The sequence below is a fragment of the Colius striatus genome, chromosome 11 (assembly GCF_028858725.1).
Source record: "Colius striatus isolate bColStr4 chromosome 11, bColStr4.1.hap1, whole genome shotgun sequence".
Classification (NCBI taxonomy): domain Eukaryota; kingdom Metazoa; phylum Chordata; class Aves; order Coliiformes; family Coliidae; genus Colius; species Colius striatus.
Genome location: NC_084769.1, coordinates 25476011 through 25488375, shown reverse-complemented (window position 1 = coordinate 25488375; position 12365 = coordinate 25476011). Strand labels below are relative to the sequence as shown.

The window sequence follows — 12365 nt, the reverse complement described above, 5'->3', positions numbered from 1 at the left end:
TGATTTCCAGATGGCAATACACTGGCAACAGCTGAGAAACTGCAAGAGCTTTAGAATCCTCTGTTCTGCTCCAACATTGCAGCACACACATCTTCCAATCCCAAAGTGGAAGGACCAGAGGGAAACGGCAAGAGCAAGCAAGAATGGGATCCTGTTGTCAAAGTAATTACTCTGCCCATTCCCAGATGTCAAAGGGCAACACCAGCTTTGCAGGTGCTTGACTGTGCAATTTTTGAGAAACAATATCTCCAGGATTGATAATTTAGCATTTTATCCACTAAATGTATTTTTTATATTTATCCACTTTAGAGACATTACCCGCGTCCAGTAAATTACAGACTGAATTAGTAATGTAATGCTTGCTTTACTGAAAGTAATCTGTATTAATTCCTCATGTAGCCTTCTTTGATGTGAATTAAGATCACCACTAAGAATGCAGTTTATCCCCCATTTGAGGAAAGGAGGGTCTACATGGGCAGCATCAGGAAGCACAAGCACAGATCATCTGTAGGTTCATTTTCCAGCTGTTGAATTTTGCATGCTACAGAGTGGCCAGTTCTGACTCAGGACATTGGATTATAAATCTCTTCTTTTGTCTAGATAAAATAACACAAACCATTTCTCTCAAGCTTTATAAACTGGGCAAAATAGATAAAACTTTTTCTTTGCATTTATCAAATGCCAGGAAAACCACAAATTCGGGAAAATGCCCTGCATGAAAAGGTCCGCGTGACTTTGCCAGTATAGAGCCAGTTAATGTTCCTATCATCCAAAAAAGGAAGCTGCCGCAAGCACAGAAATTGTTTCAGCTTATATAACCTACACGAGAAAATCCAAAGTAGAATGAAGTATTGTATTCACCCTAAGCAAACCTATCCTGAAACCTTAAAATGTATTGCCCCTGCAGTCTTTGCTAGCTAACACTTCATAGAAATATGGCAATTTTCAGTTGCAAACCAGTGAAAAATTGATTTTTGTGCTTGAAAGTAACTATAGTACCTATGAATGACATGACCTTGCTAGCCACCTGTGGATGGCACCACTATAGGTGCAGAAGAGCATTTTGGACTGATTGTGAGATATGGGCTTGATCCATTACAATTGGTGTGCTTTCAAATAATGACAGTTGAAGGGCTTGGTAGTTGCAGGACTGAGGTCTCAGTTCTGCCAACAAAAGGGATGAAAAGAGAGAATGAGCAGACTATACAAGCAGAGCTAAATACTTTTCTTGACCTAATTTTTTCTGTTCTACTCGAGTGTTTGCATCCATGCCAAACACAACATCCCTTTTGGGTACGAGATGCACCTTGCCCATACTCCTCCCTGTCTCCCAGCCTTCCTCACATTGGAAAATGCCTTTTACAGGAAATATGTTTCCTCAATACAAAGAGAATTAAGGCAGAAGAGTACAGAAAGGAAATAAGGGTTCTCCCTTCTTACACCAGCAGACCCTGAAGCAAAAGGGAAGACCCTCTATTTTGCCTTCACTGAAGTCAAGCAATACACACTGATGGTATGCAATTAAATATACTTCAAAAGTTTCACTCCTGCACCATTGCTATTGAAGTACAGAGAAATGATGCTCTGGACACAGCCTCACTACCAGTTAAATAATAACAGTTAATTAACAGTTAAACAGTCCCGAAGCCCACAGACACCATCCTTGCCCATGCAGTTCCTTCTCCCTCTTGCCCCTGCCTCAGATGCAGAGCCCTCAGAGGGGGTCGGGTAGCTGCTCTCTGCAGGACAGTGGTGGGGGCTCTGCAGTACAGGCAGCTGTCTCCTGAGGGCTGAGGAGCCCTGGTTGATGCAGGACACCATCTGAGGCCTCCTTCCCAATGAAGGAATCAGGAGACCTCTGGGCAACCCTACATTGCACTGATGCCAGATGGGGGGAAGCGGTAACAAGCTCTCCGCAGTTTATTTTCCCCCTTCTATTTCCCCTTATTTCACGTGCAAAGGGCATCAAAAACACAAGCCACTGTCGCAGTTGGAAAAACACAGGTATGCAACCTAAGTAAATATAATTCAGTTGTACAAATAAAATTGAAAACAGAGAAATGACATAAAAAGACTGTATGTTATTTTAAATCGCAATTTTTATACGTTCCCTTTTATTGCCTCACTCTTTAAATCCAGGACCTGATTTACTTTAATAAAAGTTTAATTTCACATCTTGGTTTTAGGTTCTGTACTCTTAATTTATTCTACAGCCAGCCTTCTAAGAGGAAAAGAGCTAGAGCACCTGGGGAGTTTAACAGGCAGGTTATACCCAAGTCACCATAGTACAGTGGTTAAGAGCAAATTCAGTTGTAGCTTCTGCTGTATAGGAAGGGGTTGTACTTTTTTTTCAATTTAAATTGTTTAAAAAAAACCAGCAAATATTGAAATGGAGCTGTTCATCACATACAGAAGCATAACCACGTGCATCCACATTTCACAATCACATTTCAAAGTTAATAGAAATGGCATACAAAAGAGAAGCATTTTAAAGGACAAACCCAGAGTACATAATACCCCAGTGACCCACAGCAGCACCACACAAGTCTCCTGCTTTAAGAAACCTCAGCACACCAAGCAAAATTTTGCTTATACTTCTTTTTACTCCTTTCTTCTAAAAATTGCCAAGTGATCTCAGAGCACAAATGCAAATAACAATTACTGTCCTTGGTCCGCAGCTGAGTGGTTGCTAACCTCAAGCTCATTCAGCATACAAGAAAAAATGGGTCCATTAGCAAAGTCAGGTAGGATACATGCAGGCTGGCTGCTTACAAACAAGGGCAGAACACGATTTGCAGAACAGTTATCATAAGCAACTGACAACAGCACAGAAATGAAACAGCCTCTTCAAGTCATTAAAGACTCACTAGTCTCACATTCAAACCCTGCCTCAAAACATCTGAAACATAAGCAGAAGCCAAGATGTACACATGGATATGCATATACACCTTGAGAGAAGCTGGACTCTACAGAGCTACTTTCAGGTTTTCTCTTGGGCTTCCCAGGAAAATTTCCCCAGGGAAGTCCTGGCTTTTCCAGGCCTAGGGCAAGGCGTGGTGTGTGTACCCATGTGTAATATGATGATGGCACATAAGATTTGCTTGAGCAGGGCTAGAAACCTGTGTGAAGGACAAAGCTGCCTCTCAGGAACAGAATATACACAGCCAGAGGAAGAAAAATCTATCTGGAGTAAAATGGCAGGCATTTGCAGCCACAGAGACTGAAAACAGCCCTTGTGAGGCAGCTAAGCTGTGTGAGTGTTAAACACAGTCCAGGCTGGTGGGAGATCAGCAAACCTCTGCTGTCTTTCCTTGCAGCTCCCCAGATAGCTTCCTGGGAAGTCAGTGTACACAACCATTTTGTTTCTAAAGAGCTTATTTGCAAGCCATGAACAAATTCCACTGTTCAGACTCAGAGGAGGGGAAACATCAGCACCAAACACACAGCTCTGCACGCAGAAGCTAATGGATGCACAATTACTCCTCGACACTAGTCTCCATTATTTATAAACCTGCTCAGCTCGATGTTAATTTCGCTTCAGTGGTAAGTACTTGTGCTCTGGCTGCTGACTGGTCTTGCTGATTTTTATAGTGTCTCTGCAATTGTGTAACTCATTACAAATGCATCATTCATCACAAGGTTCCCTACCCTACTACTCACAGCTGTTTTAAGTTTGCTGTATGCTGACTGGTCTACAGCTGTAGCATATCAGCATGTGGTTTTAAAACAAACAAAAGAAAACTAAAGCAACACTTCTGCTCTTCCACCATTTTTTCCAAAGGAGCAGATAATAATCAGCCTATCCTTTCTGCTACAGCAACAAGGATATTTTTGGTTTTAGTAATGTAAACCATGCTGTGATAGAGGTCAGGTGGAAGGATACAAAGCACTGTAACATGACTGAGCAGACCAGCCCACAAATGCTCAGCTGTAAACACCTGAACGCTGACTCCTCAAGCCCAGATACGCAAGGGAGCCTTATGTGAGCTACTGAAAAGAACAGGAAATAATGTTGTTTTATTCATGTCCACAGAGCAGCACACAGCTCTACAAATGAAGAGATAGTGATTTCCTCTCATCAGCCTTAAAAAAGTACTAAATTGTAACCAAGGCAGCAGATTTGATACCATAGTAAATTTATCATTTCTCTATAGTAACTCGGCCTTTCCTGCCTGGCTGTTGCTGCCAGATGTTCATTTCCGTGTAATTTAGCCAAATATGCAAGACATGGGCTTGCAGTGCCCTTGCTCTGTTTTCCCCGTTAGCAGTTCTCTGCTTCCTGGTCACTATTTCATTAGCAATAAGTCACGAAACAGACAGGTGAAGTTGTACAAAGACATTTTTATTAAGCAGGCTGAATGGTTATGCTGCCTGCTAAAGCTTTGCAGTCCCGCTGTTCCAGGCTGTGATTCCTGCTGCACAGGAGTAAAGGCCTTCGCAAAAGCCTTTCTCCACTGCCCCTTGGGCAGCAGCCACTCACCTCTTCCATCTACAGCAGTAAAGTCTGCTTCCCCAACCACATGCTGGGTAACAAGGTGGCAGGACTTCACGCCTGTAAAACTAGGGCAGCTCTTTGGAGGAGAACGGCCAGGACTTCGTTAACACATGTACAGACCCAGCTTTCTGCTGTCATCTTCCAGTATCTTTCCTTTTCTCTCTCCCCAACCCCTTTCATAGCTTGTTTTTGTTTCCTGCAGATCACTTTTTACTGCTGTGCTTTAATGGGATCTCACCTCTTCCGGAGAAAGCTACCAACTGCAATTGAATTGAGGCACTTTTCCATCTATAAATTGAGCTCCGATAACATCTCGAGGAAGCCAGCAGCTTCTGTTCTTCATGTTTCTGCACTAGAATATGCTACCCGGTAAAGCTGAGCAGAGCTGAAAACTTGGGCATAACAGTGTTACAAGCATAAACATAGGACAAAACCTTTGTTTATTAAGAGAATCTTAATTTAAAAAAAAAAACCAAACCCAACATTGACCAGAAGAACAACATTGCCCTGTACTTCCAGAAGCAACAATACTAAAAAGGCCAATTTTCCTTGTGGCTGACCCCACTCTCCAAAATATTTTAAGGGCCCAAGAGAAACCACAAGGCAGAGCACACTGACCAACTGAAACAGATGTACACAAACTGCCACTTAGGTTTCTACTACACGGATTCTGATATTATCTGCTTTTATCTTTCTTGCCAGTCCAAATTAGAGTTGGCATTTTTCACACACACACAAAAAGTAAGAATTTAATACATTGCAATTTCTGTCTTTGAGTTTGGCTGAAGAGGTCCACAAATCTCAAAAGCTTTAGTGGGAACAAAAGGAGAAGAATAAGGAGCAAATCAAGTAGAAGAGAGATGATCACATTTGCTTTGTTTTCCCAGCAAGTTAGGCAAAACCCAGACTTCTGTGCTAAGCAAGTCAAGGAACAAACTTCAAATAGACCTAGGACTAAACTCTTAAACCCATAGTGGGGTCAGAATCATACCTAAGTCTTGTCAACAAGTGTCATTTTAAATCTGAGATTTTAATGCAGAATTCAGCTCACCCACATCTTCCTTACATTTGTTTTCTAACACTAGCCAGATTTACTTTCCTTAACGACCAGCTTTTATGGCCTCATCTCTACATATATTTACCCAGCTGCTATGTATTTGCTCGGTGAGCATGTGTCACTTCATGTTTCAGAAGGGCTTTCAAGCCTTGCCCCTGGGCAGCCAGGATTTCCTGCTCTGCAGCAGCAGGAACAGAGCGAGACAGGAAGCACTGCTGGCTGCTGCCAGGCCTGCGAGGGAGAAAGGTCAGCGGCCGCCTGTGTGCCTGTGTCTCACTCCCACATCCTTGGGCTTCCGTCTAGGCCAGGGTGCATTTGTCAATGCCACTATCCATAACCAACTCACAAATAAATGAACTTGTCTAATTGCCCTTTTAAGTTTTAATATTTGGTGAACTTTATTTCAGTGCATGGTATCAATGACATCCATTGTCTTCAAACTGCTTTGGGTATGATGCTGCTGAGCTAGCACCGAATGATGCACAGCAACACCTCGCTATTCACAGGCTCTGTGTGTCCGTGTCACTTGTGAGAACGGAGACAAGCCCTCCCAGCGGCCTCAAGTGCCAGTAGCTTCACCAAGGCCCTGTCTTGAGACCATCCACTTCCTGTTCTGCTTAGTAGAAGCATCTTGGGAGGTCAGCCACAATTGGACAAGCCACATGGTACTGAGCTGCAAAGTTGTGACAATCACTTCATCATTAGAAAATGCAGTTAAATTTTTAAGTGTGATTTTTAAACAAAACCTTTTTTCACTTATTTCCTAATTTGATCTGAAGTTCTTAGGAGCATCAGCTTAAACTTTATATGATTACAGTCACATCACTGGGTTTTGTCCAACAGCTTTCTGCAGATACACAACTTCATTGCTGTGATCAACACTTCTGTTTTCTTCTTTAGAAGGCCACTATGGTACTTTACAGCACTACAATAAATACATTAATTTAAAACCTGTTCTGTCCCCATACAGGGGTGGGGGGAGGGAACATGGACTTCTGCATACTACCATGAAGGTAGAAAGAGGCTAAATACTACTCAAAAAGGAATGTTATATTATAATTTCTGAACAGTCAACTGAAACAAATTTAGCTTTATTCTGAATCAAAATGAAACACTCAAAGTTTCCCATAAAAAGTTCAATGCTTTGTTTTTCCAAAGTGCAAAAACAAATTCATAAATGAAACATTTCACAGCATTTCAGTAGAGGTACATATTATTGCAACTTGTATTGGTAAATATTGAGAGTAACAGTACAATTCAAGACATAACCCACGTATTTTTGAAATGGAATTTTTAATCTCAAACTGACAGCACTACTATTTTTCAAAGACAGTATAGCAAACATTTTTGAAAAATATCGTTGACCACCTCTGCTCCTGAGCACCACAACAGACCTTAAAACTGATGATGAACAAAGCAACCACCTGGCAATTCTGGTCTCCGTGAAGAGCCTTGGGAAAGACATCAATTTATGTTAAAGGTAATGTGGAATTCAGAGCCAGGGTTGGGACTACAAAACCATAAACAGTGAGCCTATAGTATTTACACAGCTGCAAGCTCAAGTCCAACTTTTCATAGAATTTACTTATTTTAAACAAAGAGAACACTGACGGGATCTGGCTGTCATCTTGAGACAAGTATATCATTGTCTAAGATCTCCTTAAAACTGAGGCTATCTAGATCCAAGTAAAAATACTGCATTTTTTTTGCTGTTAAGAGAAAGGAAACACAAATAAAATGCGTGACTGTCAGGTAGTTTTCTCCTTCCTGGGAACAAACACTGAAAAAGATGGGATCATATTGAGAAATCATTACTAGTTCTACAAATCAAACCATAGTTCTATGACTTTCATGGGTTTTGAAAACCCTGTGTTGAAGAAAATGCATTAACATTAAGACAATTCAATAGTTCTTTCAAGCGAGATGTGATTTCAGCCACTTTAACTTAAAGGCTACACAGGCTTTATATCAGCGATGCAGATACCCTAGACAGTCCTCTTCTGCTCACCCAACCTGCATTCACATGCATAGAACTTTCAGGCAGATCCCAGGACTTGTACCAAGGTGGGTTTAAATGAGACATGCACAACAGTAGGTTAACTATATACGTGTTGCAATAACTTAATGCAAGGGATCTTTGACATATGGGGAAGCTAAGACAAGGTATGCTCCTGTATTGCACTGAGAGCACTTTTCAGGCGCTGTTGAACACAATCCCCTTGCTGCCCAAACAGGAAATACTGTAGAAGCAAAGTTTCTGAACTAAGTAGAGTGGTGTTCAAGCCTTTTTTTACCCTTTCTTCACTGAAATTCTCTCATTTTCCTACTTTACGTGTGACACAAAAGCAGAGCTTCTATTAGCATTTATTTACAAGTTCAGCCTCACTTCTCTCTGCAAGTATCAAAGCCTTCCTAATAGTTTTCCTTTGGTAAGTCCACCATCAAATTAAAATAAACCAAAGATGGCAAGTTAATAGAATATATTTTCTTAGTTTCAGCACAAAAACACGTCATTGTTTAGGCCCATTTTCCTTTTATTAATAATATAAGGTTCTGTAATCTCTTAACATTACAACTGAAGTTTTACAGTTAATCTCACACTAAAATGACAAACACTGTTTGGCTTTATTTGCAGAAAGTTGAATTACAACCTTGATAAACACACATTTCCGAGGTTGAGAAGCGATTTGTATTTTCTAGATTTCAGTGCTAGTGTATCCCTGCCTTTGAAATGGGTTTCAGTTAATTGACATTGCTATGGAAGAACTATTTGGCCTGGCCTCTATTCACAGCTGTAAGGCAAAGATGACACCTCTAACTCAACCAATATACTATAAGTCAAGTCAAGAAGAGCTATTTTTCTTCAACTGTAAGATTTACACCCTGGATCAATTTCTAACAGATTTTTCTTTATTTCCCTCAAAGCTTTTGTAAAAGTAAATATCTTTTGCAGTCAAGCCATACTTACTCTGCACCTCTCCTTCAAAGAGAGCAGAAGTTGTGTATTGGAAGTCATGACAAGCTTAATTAAAACTGCTTGTAACTTATATATGGACAAAACAGTCAAGCAAATTAATGAGTGATGTGATGTGCTGTGCCAAGATACACTTCTGATCTGCGTGGATCAAACACCATCTCTAAACAGTCTGCAGCTATGAGAAGCGAAGTCTTCATAAAGAAAGTACAGGATACAGAAGAGTGGTGGAAGACATTAGTATCAGAGAAGGAGGGATTTCTTTCAAATGGGTAATGTGTGGATCTAGGCCTCCTGAACTCGCATCACACTTTTCTCTATTTTCATTAGGAATTTAAATGTGAAATTAAAGACTGTAAGTGTAGCTTCACTAAGCTCTGGCCAAGTTCACAAGACAGAAAAATATTTAGGAAAACAGCAATAGGGCAGCCAACAGAAAAAAAAATCTATTACTTTTGTAGTTAATCTTTTCCTCAGCTATCCAGTGTCATTGCTTGGGGAGCCTTATAGCCTGTTATTTCATCTTCCCATAGGACAACTGACATGTAGTAAAAGTCTTTACTGCATTTGAAATCACTTCAGAAGCTGATGGCTATTTAAAGCTTAGAAATAGAGAGCATAGGAAGGTTTTGACTGCATTAATTTCAATACAAGAAAATGCATGAGGAAACCATATTCAGAAAATTCATATTTGGGAAGGATGTTGCAGATCTGTGTTGTGCTTGAGTCAAAATCTTAAGAGGCCAGTATTACTGAGTTATGACTATTTGTTTTACTTCTATTTGTGCTGTTGTTCTGCAAAAAGGCTTCACGTACTTTCCTTCAAAATTGATTATACATAGTTAGACAAATACTTTTATTGAGGCACATAAACACCATTCATTTTCACCCTTCACATTCACCAACTCCTAGAAAGGCCTCTTTTACAGAGTGATACAAGTAATCGGCAAGAAGTCAGCAGTGGCCATCACCACACAGCGTGCGAGAGGAGGAAGTCCCCTGCACAAACATGTACAGATTCGTTTGCTGAGACACCAAGTGTGTACTTAAGGAACACTTACCCACAGTGCCAAGACTCAGTTTCCTAAAACAGGCTACACCTATTGCCGTGGTTGCTGCTGAACTATGAACTCTGGGGACCAAAAGCAAAACCACAAGAGAGGAGATTTTTATGTTGAAATGTTGCAAAAAAAAAAACCAAAACAACCAAACCCAACAAAAGACCATTCAAAATAAATCCAGCTGCATTGCAAATATATTAACATTCTGTTTATGATCTGCAGGTCATAAAAAGTTTCCCTTAAGCACCTTGACAGCATGCATTTTAAAGTGATGTTTTGAGTGTTCATGTTTTTTGATCCTCTCAATTATAGCATCAAAATTAATCTTTAAACAAGTTCAAAGTCGTCTGATATGCAGCATTTTCAAGCATTTTATACTCTTTTTGGTATATTACCAGAACTGAGAGCTAATTAGTACTCTAAAATAGTTTAAAAACAAAAATGCAATTTTATCTTTTCCTCCTCATTAAGGGCACTAGCAATACAAAAGGTGTCCAAACTGACACTACAGAGCTGTGAAGCAGTTGGTTGCTAGAGACAATGTCCTCAAAGGATAGTTTGTATTTTTTCTCTCCTATGCAATCATCTACATTAGGTATCAAAAAGTTGGATAATTTGCTTTAAGAAAAGAACCCACTTTAAAAATGGATGAGTATTGACAAATACTTTGTTTTACTGATTAAGATTCAAGTTCCAATGTAAAAATGCTTACTCTCATACGATACCGATCAAGAAAATATTTCATTTTCTTAAAGTCCAATGGACAATTAAAATTGTGGCTACTAGTGAAGTAAATGATTCATAAAGGCCACAGGAAACTGTACAAAACTAAAATGGGAGATCTCACTTTCAGGATGACAGTATGTTTTCCACTCAAGTGTTCTAGTAAACTGTTGAGACTGTTTCAAAAGACAGTGCTGGGCAGTTTCATTTGAATAGCTAAACTTTTTTTTTTTTTACTGAAAAAAGATATTTTGCATCTCTGCAAAACAAACAAAACAGGAGCAAAACCCATACACACTAGGACTGAAGTACAGATAAACGCAAATTTTTGTTACAAATCTGTTTGACGTACAGTGAGAAATGTCCATTGTACAAAACTTATGGTGACTGATCTACAATTAATTTAAGATTATCCCAGCAATGCAAATAGAACTCAGAACAGCTCAATCATGTAAGGTTCTCCAATAGTACTATGGTGTGAGACTGAGTTTTTACAATAAATTTTGACCTACATTGTCTCTTTTGATCAAAACCTACAGTTATACTTTAACTATTTAAGTATTTGCTGGTTACAAGTCTGTTACATACTTAATGCTCCAGTACAGTGAAGTAATCCTTGGTGTTCTTTCATCTGTCTCTTACCAGCTTTCCTTTAGCAAGAAGCTGCGTTGAGTAGCTGCTTCTGTAGAAGACACTTGTCAGTCTTTGTTCTCCTTGCAGGGGGTGCTTTAGTAAGAAACATCTGGCAGTATCAATCATTGAAAATACTGTCAGCTGTGTTATCTAACCAAACCTGAAAAATCAAATTTGCGTTTTCTGGTTGGTAATGTCCTTTGTGCCCAAGTGGGTTACTGAAGAGTTTAAGAGAATTGTAAGTAAAAATCCATAAACATTAATAGGGATGTTTACATTTTATTGGGGGTGGGGGGAAGGGGGTGGCAAAAATCAGTGTTAAGTTACTAGTTTTTGAAGTTTAGTCTATGTTATATTTGATTACTGGGATATCAATACAATGAAAGTGGAGAAATTTCAACAGTAATTTTGAGGAGGTTTTAGTATATCATGTTGTACAGGGCTTTATAAAAGATTTTTGTTTCCAAAGATGTTATTGGGGTCCACATATTCTTTGACAGATCTCAGCATTCCCAGGCCAACATCAGAGATGCTCTCCTTCATCCAGCGCTTCCGCAATTTGCCTACTGGAAAAACAAAACCAAAGTGTTTCAATGTATGGCAGGATTCTAGGAGCCAATCAATCTTGTGACCATGAATGAATAAACACTGTGTGATAAATGCTTTTATTCAAAAATGAGAAATGTTTTGCTTTATTTGATTTATTGAGCCCACCAGACTATCAAGCTCATTAAGCTCAGCATACTCCCAGAGGAAGACTGTGTTCCACACTGTCTACTTTCCTTAGAAACTATGAAATTTAGATGAAGCTTAGGCTGAAATCACATGTTCTATTAAAATAAGGAATTTATAATAAGCTTTAAAAAGCCAGTAAACCAATTTTAAGGAGCAAACTACAGAGGGGACTACTAAACAGCAGAATCTCTTCACTTCTTGAGTGAAAACAGAACTTAACAATCAAAACATTATTGGTTTAAATAGTAAAAAATCTGTTTCCTAAGGAGAAGGCTTAAAGCCTAGCTTTAAATCAATAAAAATCTAATTTCATTCAAAAACTTTCACACAGGCTTGTAGCTGCTCATACCATTGCACAAGCGCTTGGCTTCCCATGTAAATACAACAACAAATACAAAATACAAAGCAAAGCTGAAACACCAGCCATTTAAGAACTCATTTCACTAACATCTCACAATAGTTCTGTTAAACGACCTAACGTTCACATGCTAATTAACCAAGTCATCAACTCTGATTTAATGGGTCATTCAAAATAAAGGACACTTTTTTCACAAAACACACTATAGCATTTAACTTGTCAGCCAGAAACACAAGCCATTTGTCAATATGATGAGATATAGTAAAGATTTGAGAGACAGATGCTTTTAAGAGTATCTGAAGCTAAATTCAAGCCATCTTTTGTGCCCT

General features: G+C 39.3%; 1 protein-coding gene across 3 annotated transcripts in view; it reads right to left on the bottom strand.

The window, feature by feature from the left end:
- Positions 1 to 6748: 6748 nt before the first annotated feature.
- The window catches only part of AGPS (alkylglycerone phosphate synthase), a 61645-nt gene continuing 56028 nt past the window's right edge, over positions 6749 to 12365 (bottom strand). For 2 of the 3 annotated variants that reach the window (XM_062004881.1, XM_062004879.1), the window contains one exon: positions 6749 to 11509. In XM_062004881.1, the coding sequence (XP_061860865.1) occupies positions 11388 to 11509 (122 nt within the window). In that variant the 3' untranslated portion in view covers positions 6749 to 11387. The remainder of the gene's footprint in view (positions 11510 to 12365) is intronic. The other variant, XM_062004880.1, reaches the window with a different exon arrangement.